Source organism: Physcomitrium patens, chromosome 19 (assembly GCF_059467195.1).
Source record: "Physcomitrium patens ecotype Gransden chromosome 19, ASM5946719v1, whole genome shotgun sequence".
Lineage (NCBI taxonomy): Eukaryota > Viridiplantae > Streptophyta > Bryopsida > Funariales > Funariaceae > Physcomitrium > Physcomitrium patens.
In genome coordinates this window covers 6,557,425-6,575,368 of record NC_143428.1, presented here as the reverse complement: position 1 = coordinate 6,575,368, position 17,944 = coordinate 6,557,425, and the positions used below count along the sequence as shown (strand labels likewise).

Genomic DNA, 17,944 nt, shown 5'->3' with positions numbered 1-17,944 from the left:
AGAAACTCAAATGATATTATAGGAAATCGAGAAGAAAATATAATACATCAAAATAAAATTACGTTATATATTTCTATTAGTCTTATATACTTAAAACAATGGTATTTTGTGTGCATTTACTCCACAAAGGCATTATATTTCTTTACGTGTCTATCCACAACTGAATTTATTTTGAATTTTTCACCAATTCTTGATTTATTTAAGTATCTTAATATCTGAGAAAGGTGAAAAGAGATACAACATCTAATATTAATACCAATACAACATCCTACATACTTTAACTATATTATGTGTTGTTGTCTTTGCAATAGTCACATAGCATTTTATTTATTTTGATTTTGTTGTTGTCATGTTTTCTAAGAAAACAAATCCATTTAAAATTTAATATGAGAGAAAAATGACTAAAACTATGATTGGAAATACAAAATATATTTTTAAATATTGATTTTTTATGATATAAAGAAACACTTTTTTTTAAAAAAAAAATCATGCATAATACTTTCTTATTTTTAATCTATTGATATGAGTGTGTGTGTGTCAAACTCATATTTGAAAGTTCGCCTCATATTGAAATTGAATGTAGAAATTGTTAAATTAAACAAAAACGAAAAAGCTGAGAAACCAGTACAATAAAATGTTTAGCAGTGAATGATTTATTAAAAAATAAAAAATAAAATCTAAATTGTACATGCTCGATTTAAATTCTCAAATTACCAATTTTTCAACTCTATCAGGTAAACAACAGTTAAAAGATTTAAAATATGAAATTATAGTTTTTTAAAATCAAATTTTTAGAGAAAATAAATGCGACAAGTAGTTTCTGTTTGAGATATTACATAATGCCTCGAAAAAATGTTTATAAATAAATGAAGGGTTTTCAATTTTAACAAATTAGTAACTTTAAATACCAGTGAACATATTTTATAATGTTCAACATTTATTTCTCGAATTGAGTTATTTATTTTAATATGTGTGCATATGTATATATATATATATATATATATATATCAAAAAATGTTTACAATGAGGTACTCACCCACGATCTTTTGATTCAAGAACACATATCCTACCCTCAAAAATCAAAGTTCATCTAAAGCTGAATATGTCGAAGGAGATATACATGACTGTGGATAGTTCTTTCTTTGATTTCTGATTTTTGTTTTTTTTTCGAAATCACCTTTAGTGCAGACAGTCATTATTATATCCTATATGAGTGAATCAATTGCTGTATTCATAAACATTGTTCAAAAACAAAGGAATTGAATATGGCTGACTTAGAACTTATACAAACCAGTAGGAATTAGTAAAATCCAATGAAGAAATTCAGTTGCACTCTGACTATGATAATTGTGATCTTTTAAGTTTTGTTATTCCATATTAAATCTTACAAGATGTTTTACAGATGTCTATGAAACAGAAAATATTCCGTAAAAGACAAAATACTTTAAATATGCATTAATTCAATTTCATTTTCAATATACTTGGAAAATAAAAATAATAATAATAATAATAATAATAATAATAATAATAATAATGTTATTAAATATTCCAAATACTCCTTTTAGATTTATTCTTTTTTTTTTTCTTTGAAAAAAGAAATTTAGTAAAACAATATCATCTTTTGTAACAAATCTAATTGGATTCAATATAAATGCAATGAAAGATAAAAAGTGTGCAGACTACGTATATAAAGAAAAATAAGAAAACATCTCGTGAAAGTTTTAAAAATTGATTAGAAGTATAAATCACATATCGGCAATGTTCAATATGATTTATACACAGCTAAATTCATTCACAGTATTCATTGTCTTTACATATTACACCCAGTGAATTTTAAATGTGGAAAATACCCTTATTCAAAAGAAGAAGCATCAAAACAGAAAATAGAAGTTAGCAATATGTTGTTAAGAAATGACATAAAACCCATCAATAATTACAGTAAAAACAAATAAGCTCATTATTCAATAATTTTTATAATATGAAAAAATAATTAGGTAAAATTAGATGAAAAATATTCATTTAAAAATCCTATGAAAGTGAGGATTGTGTATAAATATATATATATATATATATATATATATATGCATTTACAGAAGATGGTTGTTTTAATAAAATTATAATGAGTTTAATGAACATAAAGTTATCATATTTAGATACTAAAATAACCTAATAACAATGAGAAAGCATACGTTAATAAAATTGCAAATGCTATCGATTTTGAATCATGTGATAAACTCTGACAAAAAACTGTTTTCAAAACTGATAATCAATGATCTTAAAAAGTTACAAAAACTCTTAATTATATTGAACAACAAAAAATATCAAAAGAGTATCAACGACTTATTAAAAAATCAAAAAGAAAACAGCATTAGATACCAAAACTATGAGCCCAAATCCATTTTTTATACAAAACCATTAAATACTAATAGTAAAGGTGTTCAATTAAATGAACGTAAATTTGTTTTGACGAAGTTGAATAACTCCGAGCATTTTGATTCAAACAAATCTATAGAGTTTCCCATAATTCATAGCGTTCCTGGAAACATACAATCCAAATCCATTACTGATGATATCGAAGATTCTACGGTAATTAGTGGAGCACCATATGGAATATCAAGCAATTCATTGGTTTTAGGCCAAATGTATATCTCTTCCACAGAATGCTGTATAAAACAATTCAAACCCAATCCTGCGAATGAATATTCAAAAAATAATTCTTCTGTGAACTTATCTGATGTACTTGAATATGCATCAAAAGAAAACAAAACTGAAAGTAAAGATAATTCCAAAAATGATTTCACAAAAGATTTGTTTGGAAAATGTGTTCATTATAACTCCAAATTGAAACCTAAAATTTATCAAAACAAAAATATAAGTTGGTTTGAAAACCCTTGTATAATAAATACCATTAGTAAATCTGAAGCACCTAACACTACTGACATCAAAAGTTTTATTACCGAAGATGACTCCTTATTTGCTTTTCAAAAAGAAAAAGTTGAAGACTATCATTTAAAATTATGGTTGAAAACAGATTTGAATAATGATAAAATATTTGAAGAATCTCCAAACCTTTACCACTCATTTTATTATAGAAAAAATAAGCAGATTATAAATCCTTCTTGTCATGATAATACACTAAAAACTACAAAAGGTAGAAATCATGCAGAAAAAGTGAAGAAAACATCTTTCTCTGAAGTCGAGATTACAGGTACATATAAAAACGTATTTTCCAAAACTTCAAATTCAGAAACATGCAACAAAGGATTTGAAGACAAGATTGTTGAAACGTCCAAAAAAAACACCAACATACATATAGACACAAGTTTAAAGCCAAATACACAATTTGAAATTCCGCTTGAAATCAAAAAACCCCTACCAATATCTACACTAAGCACCCATGATTTTAATTTGCATGTAGAACCACAAATAGTGAGAGAAAATGAAATGATTTGCAACAATGTTCTACAACATGATATTCCTGTAGGGACACAAAAAACTAGTTCAAAGACTTGGAATCAATCTCTTCATTTGAAAAATTCATCAATGATTCATGAAATTAACAAAAGTGACAAAATAAAACAACTGCACACAACACATACAAGTAAAAATCCTAAAACTGATGTACCCTAGGAATCTAAACAATTGGAAACACTTACATTTCTCAATAGCATCGACTGTGAAACTTCAACACTGGAGGATGAAATTTTGGAAAAGGGTCCAATTAATGAACCTCAACAAACAGGAGAAGTGCATGAAACAACAGAGAACACTGAAGATTATACAGATTATTGTAGTGATAATTTACTGGACATTAAAGTGGAACAACCATTTGAATTAAACCCTGAAGTTGAAAAGCATCCAACTTTAAGTCATACAATCACAATATATGATGATACCCAGTTTGACATGATTGATAAAGCAACTCAAACAGACATTAGTGCCCCACCAGATGATGAAAACATACTCAACAAACTTGTTGGCTACATTTGCCTTAAAGATCATGAAATCAACTTTAAAAGGAAAAAATGCTGTTTTGTATTTACAAATTAGCATTTTTATCAAAATGTTAATTTCAAAATCCAAATTTTGATTACATTTTAGCTAATTGGTATGTTTTTTTTATTATATATATATATATATATACATCCACATATAGAAATATTGTATTTAGAACACAAGTTATACATGTTGCTTACAATCTTGTTACGATTCATTTCTGAAGCAGTTATTCAATTATATATATATGTGTGTGTGTGTGTGTGTGTGTGTGTGTACACACTATATTTTTTACATTTTATATTTTGCATTGGTAAATAACTTATTTTAAGTGCTGAAAATAACAAATGATAATGTATATTTGATCTGGTAAATTATTATTGAAGCGTTCCAAAAATCATATCATTGCAGAAAAAAACATTAAAGGTGTGTGTATTTGTATCATAAAGTTTAAACATACTTAAACATACAGATATGAAATTTCATTTATTAAACTACACCCAATCTTGTATTAACGATATTTACATTTTTATATACATCTATATTCATGCAATAATTTTCCTATCCATAGGTGTATCAACATTAATCTCCAGCTACGAAAAGTAATATTACCTTAACATGTGATTTCTTCATGTAAATATGCGGCAATCTTCTTGAGCCACACAAAACTTGGTTACGATGAACGCTGCTCCCCCGAAGTTATTAACACCGCGAGAAAGTAAGTATCTCAGTTCCGATCTTATGTTGGACCCCCTGGTGGCACCACAGTCGACAACAGGAGGAATCAGTCTCATATCTTAGTAGACGATAGAATGAATTTTATAGATTAGTGAAGCCATTCCTTCTCTGGGTTCGAGCTTCATTGCATGGAGCGGCTACAAAAGATTCTGACAGCCGGTTTGATGCTGTGCACATTCTTCGGCATTTCCACTTACCATCATCAGCAGAGTTGTAAATGCTGGGAGGGTGCATTGATTGAAATGTTTTGAGTAGACTTCACATATATATATATATATATAAGCATCGGGCAGTGGAGTAAAAACGCAACTAATCATCATGAGATAGCAATCCAGATTTGTGGTTCTGCCAGCACTCCACAGCAAGCAAAAAGAATGGAAGCAGTGACCGGCCCAGTTAGACTCGGAGCTTTACGAACTCATCGTCGGCGAAAAGATGCTTCGCCGTCGTTTGTCCTGTCGAATTTATGAAGTTATTCCTGCTCATCTCGTGCGGAATAGTGCTTCGTTGGCTGCATATCCTCAAGAGCTTGTTAACAATCTGCCATTCCCACGATTTTCTCCGATGCTGCACAAAAAATCTCGCGAAACAAACTCGGAATTATCCTTATTTTATTCCATGAAGTGAAGAGACTTTGTCGCCACACGTAGGTGAGCACTTTCTACTGCACACCAGAATTAGAACTGAAATCGTAACAACCTCAAAGCCCGTGTTCGAGAGCTTTCCACCACGGAATCCCTCCACCATTTGGATTGACAACACAGGGAATCGAAACCCGTATCGGGGAGATATTCTTTCCTTGCGTTGGTAGTGGTTACCCGGTTGCAGGAGAATTGAATCCACCACAGGGGATTCGATATTAACAGGAGGAGTCATGAAGGATGGGGAATGTCTAAAGCTTGGCCAGGCAGGCACGACGGGGATAAAAGCGACGGAGATCCCAGCAACAAACACCTTCGGAAGGAGAAGGAAAGCTGGGCCTTAAGTGCAGCAGCTTTCACCCACACATACTAATTATCGATTATCTTGTTGTTTCCGCACCCCACGCTTCTCCATTGGCAATGGCGGGAACAAGGTGGATTGCAATCTTAAGTCGTTACCATGCTCTCATGCAATGGCGATCCGATTCTGCTTTGCGGTGGCCATGGCCCGGCATTCGAGCTTCAAAGCTCACATGCATATCCCAAAGACTTGAGCTGATACTAAGACTTGCTTCAGGATAAGGAAGAGGGGAAGGAAGTCATCTTCAAATCCATTTGTAAGAGATAAGCAAATCACCCAATTACTGGATGTGTGTATAGCAATTTGAGATGTTTGTGTAGCGTAAGTCTTCTCTTGTTCTCTATAATGGCACTTGTGTTTTCAAGCTTGGAAATAGTGCTCTTCCAAATTCTCTATGGAAAATAAATTCAATCATGTTTTTGTATGAGAATTTGAAGGGTTGCGAGTGACAAACTATCTGCTCCTAATTATATGTGTATACATATTCAAAATGTCTTCTTTAAAAATCAGAATTGTGCAGTTTGATGCTATACAATAAAAACAACTTTGAATTGATGTTGATTTGTAAAAGAATGTGCTTTATTTGCTTTGTGTATAACATATAATTGTGTAGGATATCTGTAAATTATTCATGTATATGTTTTTAATTATATCTCTTAGCACATCTCTTTGTGTGTATGTATGTTGCTATGAGAACAATGAAAAGTAATCACAAGAATAATAAGAATTTGTGGATGTCTTTTTGCACATGTTCATGGAAACCAATCAATTGTGAATGGGTGAACTCATGTATATATGCATGTATGTATGTACATATGTGTGTATAATATGGGATTAATGAATGAAAATAAAATGATGGACATAAAAATTTATCGCAACTATTTGACATGGACTATTGAATGTTTGTTCATTTGAAATTGCAATAAAATTGTGAACACCACTGTTACTATTTTTGATAAGAATCATTCGAATTTTATTACGAGACAAAGGTATTTGAATGCATTGCTCAAAATTTAATTTTTTAAGTATGTATTCTTCTATTTCATAAAATATTTAAGTATAATATTGCCTTCAAGAATAAAAAGGTGTTTGTTTATCATATGTACAGTTGTACCCCACTTAATATATAACCTCTATAAATGAGGAATTTATAAATTATGTAAGAATTATTAATTAAAAAATAAATTTTTATGATATAGGAATAACTTTTGTTGTAGCAAATACTATTTAGTAAGCCACGAATATTAGTTAAAGGTTATCCAATGACCAGAATATCTATATATATATATATATATATAGTGATAAGCATATATATAAAAAATTATGCATGTTATTGAAAATATAAATTTTCTCTATATTATTTTTTACAATGTCCAAAGTATATAAGATCTAGTGTCAATTCATGAGTAAAATCAATACTTAAAATCAAGTTGTGATGGATTTTTGTTGCATTCTCATAGACACTCGAGGTTGTTTTATTTATTTATTAATCTTGACTGTATTAAATTTTTACATTGAAAATACAAATTGTACAGTTCTTGGTTGTAGAGTTTACATTACAATTTAATATTATGTCTATTGCAACTTTCCTCAAGACCAGGTTTAGGGTTTGATACAGTAATGCAACTTATCTCAAACTTGCATTAACAATTCACTCCCCAAAAAAACCACAGCTCCAATGCTCGTATGTAATACACATGTAATTAAATGTTAGATTTAAAATGTTTTGTTGTCCAATCTGTATCTGCGAGGGCATAAGTATAACAACAAGAGTTGTAGAGACTCTCAATAGTACATGCTCACGGTCATGGGAGGACGCTTTCAGAACAGGAAGTCACACCGTGTGAGAAGGTAGGGGGGAGCACAAAACCGCAACCCAATGGGGTTCAGTAGTGTGAACTGGACAATGAGTGCCCTACCACCGCGCCCGATCCGCACCCTGCAACCGTGCAAGTGCAAGCAGCATTGTGACCAGGAACGAACACGTGCAGCACGTGGGTCCCATAACAAATAGCATCCACATCCGTAAGCCAAGTGGCGGATCAGGAGGAATCTTCGCTGTTTCCACGTGCGCGGAAGCTTCCAGTAGTTTTGACGAGTGGATGACAGTCAGAACCGCCTTGTGGATGGACGGATGAATTTATAGTAGCATTTGGATGATCGTTCGGGTATATACTTGGCCACAAGCGCATGCTCTCTGTCCACATCCAACCTTCCGATGGATGAATGATATTATTTGCTTTTGTGAGTCTCATCTACTTTACAAGTACTAATGGGTCATGTTATTCCCAATTCAATTCAATAAGAAAAAAATATATATATATATATATATATATATATACACACATGTGACTTACTCAACAATGACACAAATTATAATGCATTGTGTGCCATTGCCTAAAATTTTGTGCTTTCTTCCTTCAATAATAATAATAATAATAATATTGTTTACTTAGAATGGAATTAGAACAGAAATTCCATTCTTAGTCAATAAAGAATAACAAGTTTCTTACTGATTTATTTCGTTTTCTTAGTTGCCTTTCGTGGGTTTATTCAAATTTAATATACAATTTTTTTTTTCTATGTTGCAATTTCTTCTGTTGTTTTTTTTGTTTTATTTCAGTAGGTGAATAATGATTTTATCAAAATCACTACGACTTCTCTTACTTAAGGATTCGAATACAGATTCTCATCAATTAATTCAGATTGTTAGAGCTTGCAACAACAGAGTTGTGAAATCATCGTTGCTGAAAGCTGGCTTAACTGTAAGGATCAAAAAGTGTGCTTTTTAAAATATTAAAAACAAGATGCCACTGCCCGCATATTAAAATAGATAAATAAAACTTTATTCGAAGCATAAAATAAAGTGGCAGCTTCAAGCAAGAAGTAATAGTAAAACTTAAAAACCATATCTTTTATTAAAAAAGTAACAAATTTTCGTTTTAGAACTTATAAAATCAGCCGACAAAATACACCTCATATTTTTGCAATGTAAAATTTTAAGCTTTAGGGGTAGAATGGTTGAAGGTCGATATAGATTTTGCATTTTGTACTAAAAATATATTTTAGAAAGAATCTCACAAACATTTGATCTAAAAATAAATCATGTGGTAGACTTAACTCCTTTCTTCCATGAGTTAAACATGCGAATTGGCCACAAATATGAGATTTAATTTCAGTGAACATTTCGAAATAAATTCATTTTGTAGTATTTGATAAATCGAACTGTAAATAATTCAATTCCACGATTGTATTTGTACCTAATTCATAACAAACCTCTTAACTGGGGAGCCACTTATCATTGTGATGGTGTTTAAAATATGCCCAAATTTCACAAATTTTTTTCTTACAGATGGTGTACTTTAAGATCTCTTACCAACATCAATATCAGCAACAAAATAATACAGTGAAGAATTATTATGGTGTTTAACATGCAAACATTTTGAACATAGTTATGTTTAGTGGAAAGTGACTCATAGTACAAAGAGCTTCATACTTCACAATTATTTTGATGTATTTTGATAATGTTAAAATACTGAACCGGAAAAGACAGGTGGCACTCGAAAAGATAGAAGATGAAAAGAAAAAAGAAAAAGGTTGACATTGGTTGGTTCTTGCAATCCTACACATATTTTACTATAATTTTTTAAAAATGTATTTTTTCTCGTAAAACACTCTTAAAAAAAGAAAATCAAAAACAAAAACAAACATAGTGAAAAATTTAATCTGGGTTATATAGAAATTACAAGGCTTTTTAATGACTTCAATTGACCATTATTAGTTCTGAGTGTTGAGATTTCGTGTCATTAAACAAAAGCAAAGCAAATAGGAAGAGAAATCAATCATAAACATGTTCTTATTAACTAGTCATTTTTAAAAAAAAATTAAAAATTTTGTTTTGTTTAAATTCAAAATTTTCCTGTTTAATTGAGGTTCATTCAAACCTTTTATAAACTTCCACAGAATTATGGATATCAACGCTGTCATTATTTTGTACTTTCACGAGGTAAAAACTTCTCATGTAAAATTTTCATTGATCTAATATCAATATTTTCTTTATTAGATTCTTTAATATCATATTAATGACCATGAGTCATTTGACAAATTTTATCACATGTACATACTCAGAAACTTCAATTCTAACCCATTTAAAATGAACATAAAATCTCTTCCATATTTTTTGAGCAAATCAACTCAAAAGTATAATAATCATATGTAACCACATTGTAATTCACTCTACACAAAAATTAATACATGTTCATGTGCATAACACACATCCCAACAATAACGCAACAAGTGAAGGTTTGGCCAACAAAGATGAACACAAATCCACCACAAAGGAATCATCGAGCATATTCCTTTTTGAATAGGAATATATGTATATATATATCGAATTCCGTTGAATACATCAAACACGGATGAGGAGAAGTGGTGGTAGTTACATCCATCAGTTCATCCACGATACATTCATCCATCAACAGAGGGAGGCGGCGATCGGGTAGTAGAAGGGGTGAGGCAGAACCCAGCAGCCCAGCAGCAGCCAGCTTTCTGACTCTCACGTACAGAAATCGAATCTCAGTGCCCCCCACCCCCCCCCCTCCTCGATTTTAATTACATAAAAATGTACCCAATACTCCAGATATCCTTCTGGTACCGTGGTCTTATACCCGCTCCCTACCCGTTTCTGCCGGGTGCGGACCCAAGGGGGTGGGTGGCGACTCAAGTGGAGGGCGAGGGGCGGGGACTGGGGGGGGGGCCAGATTCTTAAGGTGCACGGAGGAGTGCGCAATTTGCATGATGTGGTTTGATTCGCTTCGCTCTGCTTAGCTTTGCATTGCCCCTCTCTCTCTCCTGCTTCTACTCCCTGCTCGAGTGAGTGAGTGAGTAGTTGCGTAATTTTGGCTGGCTGGCTGTTGCTGGCGTTGTTGGCGTTGTTGGCGTTGTAACAAGGTGGATAGAGAACCTCTCTCGCTCTCTCTCTCTCTCTCTCTCTCTCCTCGACTTCGGTGGTGGTGGTTTGGACTTCTTTGTATCGCTGGTGCCACGTCGTGTTATTATTACCATTATTATTATTATTGCCTGCGGCGGCATTATAGTGTGTGTCTAGGTTTACGTGGCGCTGCTGAAGTGGTTTCACAAGTGTGTGAGTTTTTCTTTTTCGTGTAACGTAGGAGTGGTTTGCGATTTTCATCTGCTGACGATTCCGAGATTGGGCGGGGTGGCAGCAGCGTGGAGAGAGTGTTCGGTATTTTTGCGTATCGAGGTCGCGTTTATTTTATTTTATTTTATTTGTAACTGGTGTTAGTTTTGCGCATTACTCGTAGTTGTTGCCTCGAGGTTATCGGATGAATTGGGGGTAATTGTTGTCTGGCGCTACCTTGTTCACCACACACTACCTGTTCTGTAGACTGTTGGTGTGTGTGTGTGTGTGTGTGTGTGTGTGTGTGTTTTTTTTTTTTTTTTTTTTTTTTTTCTCTCGGATTTTTCATCAAAGGCTGATCTCGTTGTCTGAGTACAGTAGTGAAGAAGTGCTGTCAAGGTTCTTTGTCCTCACTTCTCATCTTTCAGAGATTGTGTGAGGAGGCGTGAGAATGTTCAAGGTGAATCGGTAGAGGGTTACGTATCCCTCACGCGATATCGAAGAGTTTGTGAATTGTCAGAATTTTTAGGCTCCTTCTGAAGGTATTGTCACGAATTTCAGGGGTTTGTGTGCATCTTTGGCGTTGTAGAGGGTTGGGTGCGACGAAATTGGTTGTGCATTTGTCCAAGTCAATTTATACCAGCAAACCTGGAGATGGGTCAGTGTTACGGGAGGGAGAGTGGAATCAGCGACGACAGTGATTCATGGAAGAACACTGCAAAGAAGAGGCGGCCTAGCGGTGGATTTTACTCTTTGCACGGTAATTGTATTTCAAATGGCACCAAGAACACTCTTGCGTTTATCAGGCACCAGCGTGGCAAGCTCTACATTGTGCGCCGTTGCGTCACCATGCTCATCTCAATCGCTCGAGAGAAATGACCAGCTTCAGTGCAGTACTGAGTACGTTTTTCGCAAAGCTGGCCAAATTACAGTCCGTGTTTGATTCAATCGCGCGAACGGGGAAGGAATCTTCTGAGTTTGTCCTTTTGGTGACCAAGGTCGAAGCCAAAAGACGCCTTGGATCGCAGAATGCGCTTGTGAGAATGAAGAAAATATGTAAAATCGACTACTCTCTTTTCTACGGCAGCATTACCTCGCTCTCCAACGGAGCGGAAGGTATGACGAACAATTGAAGGGGACTTGCAAGGATTTGCTGTACATAGGCGACACGAAATTTGACATGTAGAAAATACGAAAAAAAGATTTGCAAGACTTTGCATGAATTCAATTCGTAAGCAACAGCTGACCATTGCTCTACTCTACTCTTCGCGGAGCATGTGGCTGGACTTATTCGGCAAACATTTCGAAGAATCGGCATTGGTGGCAAACGCAGAGGTAGAGGCGGATTCTTACAGAATATCAGCAGATCTAATGGAATTGATTTTGGCGAGGATTTCCCCCGGACCTAGAAGGATGTTGAAGGGAAAGTTTTGTTCACATCAGTCGGAAAGAAAGACGTGGTTGCACTTATGAGTTACTCATCGGACACAATTTCTGGCACAGAGGGCTGCCGACAACTGAATACCTCCGTCGATCCGGCAGTTATTCTATGGGACCACTTCCATGAATAATTGATTTCAATTGTGATCCTGTGCACGAAGAGGTGGTTACTTCTCGAAAAAAATAGTTCTGAGAGATCTAAGGGTTCGAGTAATCGAGGGTTTTGGTGTTGAGGATTTGGTTTTGGGGTCATAATTGAATCACAAGCATGACTTGTATTGGCTTGATGCCATTCCAGGCTCTGTAATTACTCTCTTAAGACGGACATGATTGGAGACAAACTATAATTGGGTTACTGTACAAATTTAGGAAAATTCGAGTGGACACACCCCACCTAATTAAACAGAGCATGTTGGGTGCTGATAAGTTTGATACTGAACCCAATTTGGTTTCTGCATGCACACTCACCATTTTTATCGAAATGCTTAACGAATATCGAAGACCTTAACCTATTCGGATCTGATCTCGCTCTCACAATCCGATTGGTGGGGCACCTACCCAAGAAGAACTGTGTGCAGGACACCAAACCCGGTTCCCACAACGGACGCTTTCTCATGAAGACTGATGGGCAGCAACCCCCATGGCACATCCGTAGGTGCGCACCTAATTGCGGGTCCCCGAGACACACACATCTACGTCAACTCCACAAAACGCTTCCTCAGGTGCTTGAAGTTGGACTCCGCCACCGTACCAACCATTAGATAGCACGGCATGTGGTGATGAAACAGGAACTCTAACTCAGATGATTATTATATCGCTCGATCACATACGATTTTTTTATTTTTTTATTTTTTTATTTTTTCTTATCTGCAACTCACGACCACCGCAATAAACAACCATTAAAACAATTTCAGAGAAGGTGCTCTTTTTTCGTTTGTTTAATGTGGGGTTTGTTTCCATGGCGGTTACATTGCCTCGAGATCACATCCAACCTGTTATTGCCATTTCACGCAAGGACCACAACAACTTGTGATGCTTTTTGGGGTGTGTCAAACATAGAGAGAGTATACTACTGCACGAGAAGGACTTTTTTGTCTGCTAAAAAAGCATTTTCCTTATTTTCTTTCTTTCTTTCTTTCTGGAGGTGAGTTGCCGCTGTAGCATTTTGCAGTAGTAGTGTCTGTCTGTCTGTCTGTCTGTCTCATGTCCAGTTTCCAAGAGGAGAAGTCACAGTGCGTGTGGCTCCCTCTCAACAGTGAGCGAGCTTTTCTCTTGACCACTCACTTTTAGGGTTTGCTTCTTTGCACAAAAGTGTTTTGTGGGTACCCCACCCCACCCTACCCACGTTTATTCCTCCCTGCAAGTAAACCTTTTTTGCGGTTGTGCAATGACATTGTGGAAGAAGAAGAGTTGAGTTTCTCTAATGTTCAGTTTGAATACTTTTCATTGAAACAATTTAAAACGTACTGGTGAATTTATATCTTTTTCAAAGTTTCGCTAGACTTACTTTTATTTGTTTTGTTTTTTTTTTTTTTTGAAATCATTTACATCTACTTATTGATTTTTTTTTTTCCAAGATAATCTATCAATTTCATTTTGAACAGTCATTGATACTTGGAATTTTATACTTAGCTTTGTACTGTTTTAATGTAATACAAATGATCGACCTTGCCCTGTTGTGTACCGTTAAAAATATTAAGAAAATAATGTAATCATTTTTAATTGACTACTATTGATAGAAAAACCTCAGATAATTGCAGTTTTTTCTAGTCTTTTTTTGATTAATTGTATAGTTATTGATTAATTGATAATTCTATTGTAGTCTTATTCATCAAAAGAGAATGTGAAAAAAATAAAGAGGAAGTGTATTGCTAAGATAGAAGTTTTATGAAGCAAATACAAAAGAATTTTTTACCTTACTATCAAAGATTCAAGAGAACAAATGCTTAAAATGAACCTCTATTTCTACTCCTTATATAGCATAAGTCTATGATTTAACCATATGGACTTTCTAGTGTGAACATACAAATAACTAGTCTACTCAACAATGTCCAATTAATATGTTGATACTTGTCTTGTTAAGCCATATGATGGCTTGTTAGGCTATGGAGGCTAAATGATATTACTACCAACAAATGGCAGCTATAACTTGTCAATCGATAAAGCGGTGTCAACCGCCCATTCTACTTTATGTCTAATAGAAGTTACACACTCTATTAACACTCTTATTTACCGACATATTAAACTAACTTAATTTGATGATGTCCATCATCTTCTTGAATTTACAATGTTTCTTTCAAGATAGACCTTTAGTCAAAACATCTGCAACTATATCTTGAGTTTCGCAAAAAATCAAGTTGATATTGCCACTCCCAATCTTCTCACAAATAAAGTGATATTGAATTTCAACATGCTTCATACAAGCATAGAATGTAAGAGTCCTTGAAAGAAAAATATAACTTTGATTATCACTGAAAATAGTCAAAAGACCATGTTGTGAAAATCTAATGTCTTTAAAAAACCTTTGAAGCCAAATTGCCTCCTTTGTAGCATGAATAGCTGCCATATACTTTGCTTGGTGGTAGATAATGCAATTGTTGCTTGTTTCTTGCTATTCCAACTAATTACACCATTAACCAATAAGAATATATAACTAGTGGTTGAACATCATGTATCAATATTTCCTACATAGTCTGTATCACATTAACCAACAACTTGCAAACTTGAAGAACTTCTACCATATTGTAGCACATGATTTGATGTGCCTTTAAGATATTCCAAAATACATTTCACCACTATCTAATGTTGTGAGCCAATATTTGCGATGTGTTAGCTAATAATTCCAACTGGATATGAAATATCAGCCTAAGTGCCTATCATTGCATAGACTAAATTGCCCAGTGCATTTTAGTATAGAATCCCCTTCATTGCTTCAATCTCTTCAAGAATCTATGGACTCATGTCTCTTGACAATTTACTATTAAAATCTAAAGGTGTAGCCAAAGATTTATAATCTTTCATGCCAAACCTTTCAAGGACATTTTCTACATACTTTTGCTGATTAATGTAGATTTACAAATCTTTTGGTTCTTCATAATCTTCATATCTAAATACAGTAGATTTCTTCCAAATCCTTCATTTCAAATCTCTCAACTAAGTTTTATTTATTTTTATTTATTTTTATTTTTTAAGAGAAGTTGATTGTTATTGGACACAAGCATCAATTCATCCACATAGAGTGCAATGATGATAAAGAATCCATTAGTTGTCTACAATACATAAATTTTAGGATTAGCATGACTTCTTTTCAAACTTTGTAAGGCAAAATAATTATCTATCTTCTTGTATCATGCCATAGGAAATTATTTGAGCCCATACAGAGTTTTAGAGAGTTTACACACCAATTGTTCTTCATCCTCTGACATATAGCTTTTTGGTTGGTTCATATATATTTCTTCTTCAAGATCTCTATTTAAGAATGTTAATTTGACATTCATTTGATGAACTTCTAAATCTTCAACTGCAATTAGTGCAAGAAGTATACAAATTGAGGTTATTTTTGCTTCTAGAGCAAAAGTCTCATTGTAATCAATACCTTCTTTTTGTACATAACTTTTTGTAATAAGTCTTGCTTTGTAGCACTCTATTGAATCATTTGCATTATATTTGATCTTGAAAATCTATTTACAACTAATTGATTTTTTATTTACTAATAATGGTATCAAAGTCCAAGTCTTATTGTCAATGAGACTCTTGTACTTTGAATCCATTACTTCTTTCCGCTTCTAAGTATCATCCCTTCTCATAGCTTCAGTAATAGTAGCTAATTCTTTAGTACTTGTGTAAAAAACATGTGCCATACATGTTGAAGATATGAATGATTTGGAAGGAATACAAGCCAATATTGATTCATCAGTTACTTGTTATTGTGCCAAAAGTGGAGCTCTTACACACATTATTACAGGTAAAGATAAAAGTAGAGGTGAGATTGGAGATTGATTTAAAGCCGCATGTTGTTGTCCAAGTGCTCAAACTTGTGTTTGAATATCTTGAACAAAAGATGAAGATTCAATAATTGATTATTGGTGACCTTTATCAATGTCAAAATCTCCTATTGTATCCTTAGTATTACTTTTTGAATCTAATGAAGATTCTATAGGCTTAATTTTAGTCCTTATTTTTTGAGGTTTATCAATAGAAACCTACAGAGCTCCTTTTGTTTGCTTAGAGTCTTCACACTCAATAGACTTAATATCACAACTCTTAATTATGGAGCTATTTTTAATATCATACAATTAATAGTACTTAGTACCTTTAACTTAGCTTAAAAAATATATATTTTTTACTTTTGGGGACAAGTATTGTGTATTTTTTTTTATCTAAAATATGCACATAGGTATTACATCCAAAGACATAAAGGTGTTACATTGAAGGTTTTATACCTGATTAAACTTCTTTTGATGTTTTTCCTTCCACAACTATAGTAAGAACTTGATTAATGACATATATTACAGTATTAATGGCTTCTATTCACCATGCATTTGAAAGTTGTTTATGCTATAACATGCACTTCACACTTTCAAATAATATCTGATTCTTTTGTTTAACAATTTTATTTTATTGAGGTATAGAAGGCATTGAAAATTGTCTTTCAATGCCATGTTTTTCATAAAATTATTTGAAGGCCTTAGATGTGTACTTCCTACCATTATCACAATGCAATTTTTGAATCTCTAATCATGTTTTTTTTTTCAATTAGAGCCTTAAAAATCTTAAAGTTATCGAAGACTTCAGACTTTTGTTTCATGAAATATACAAAAAATTTTCTTAAAAAATCATCAATAAAAATAACAAAGTATTTTGCTCATCTATAAGATGTTTTCCTTATAGAACCATTTATATTAGAATATATAAATTCTAAGAATTTCGTTACATGAATACCATCTTTTGTTGAAAAAACATCACAATGTTGTTTTCTATAAATGCATTCCTTATAAAATTCTAACTTTATGTCCTTGCCTATGTCTATATAAGTAATCATATTACCTGCTTGTAATTTTTTCAAGCCTAAAATGCAAAGATGACCATATCATTGATGCTAGAGATCAACCTTTCCAAAGTTTATTTTGTCTTAATAACAAGAGAAGTATTTTTATTTCCATCTTAAGATCCCAATAGCTTATATAAGCTACCATGTCTAATACCTTTGATGATTGGGTTGTGTCATTTCATGAGACATGTATCAATGTTAAAATTGACTTTGTAACCTTGACCTATTATTTTGCTAATATAAAATAAATTCTTAGTCAATCCTTCAACATAGAGGATATCATGTACATTCTTGTAAACATTGTTTAAAAATTGGAAAGAAATCTTATCCTTTCCTTTGATGGCAAGTTTAGTATTATTACTTAAATAGACTTTAAGGCTTTATGGTAGGTTTTCGTAACTTCAAAACCAACTTCAATTTCTTGTCATATGTTGAAAAGCAACAAAACCGATATACCATTCTTTGTCATTCATAGTTACAAATAATGTAGCAACAAAGATAGATTCATCATCTTTTCGATCTTTCTTGTCTATTATATTAGCTTGTTTTTTTAGAAAAGTCTTTTTTAACTTTCTTGA

At 33.2% G+C, this 17,944-nt stretch overlaps 1 protein-coding gene and 2 long non-coding RNA genes across 3 annotated transcripts; 2 read left to right on the top strand and 1 right to left on the bottom strand.

The window, feature by feature from the left end:
* Nucleotides 1-2,713: 2,713 nt before the first annotated feature.
* LOC149987373 (uncharacterized) lies at nt 2,714-5,184 on the bottom strand. Its single transcript, XR_016498648.1, has 3 exons — nt 5,045-5,184; nt 4,609-4,749; nt 2,714-2,848 (listed from the first exon to the last, which is right to left on the bottom strand). It is a non-coding gene; the product is annotated as an uncharacterized LOC149987373 (long non-coding RNA).
* LOC112295925 (uncharacterized) lies at nt 4,573-6,291 on the top strand. Its single transcript, XR_012216050.2, has 2 exons — nt 4,573-4,714; nt 5,070-6,291. It is a non-coding gene; the product is annotated as an uncharacterized LOC112295925 (long non-coding RNA).
* Nucleotides 6,292-10,519: 4,228 nt separating this feature from the next.
* Nucleotides 10,520-12,755, top strand: LOC149987372 (uncharacterized). Its single transcript, XM_090244746.1, has one exon. It carries the CDS (start codon nt 11,531-11,533, stop codon nt 11,753-11,755), a length of 225 nt encoding a protein of 74 aa, XP_090100872.1. The 5' UTR covers nt 10,520-11,530; the 3' UTR covers nt 11,756-12,755.
* The last annotated feature ends 5,189 nt before the right edge of the window (nt 12,756-17,944 follow it).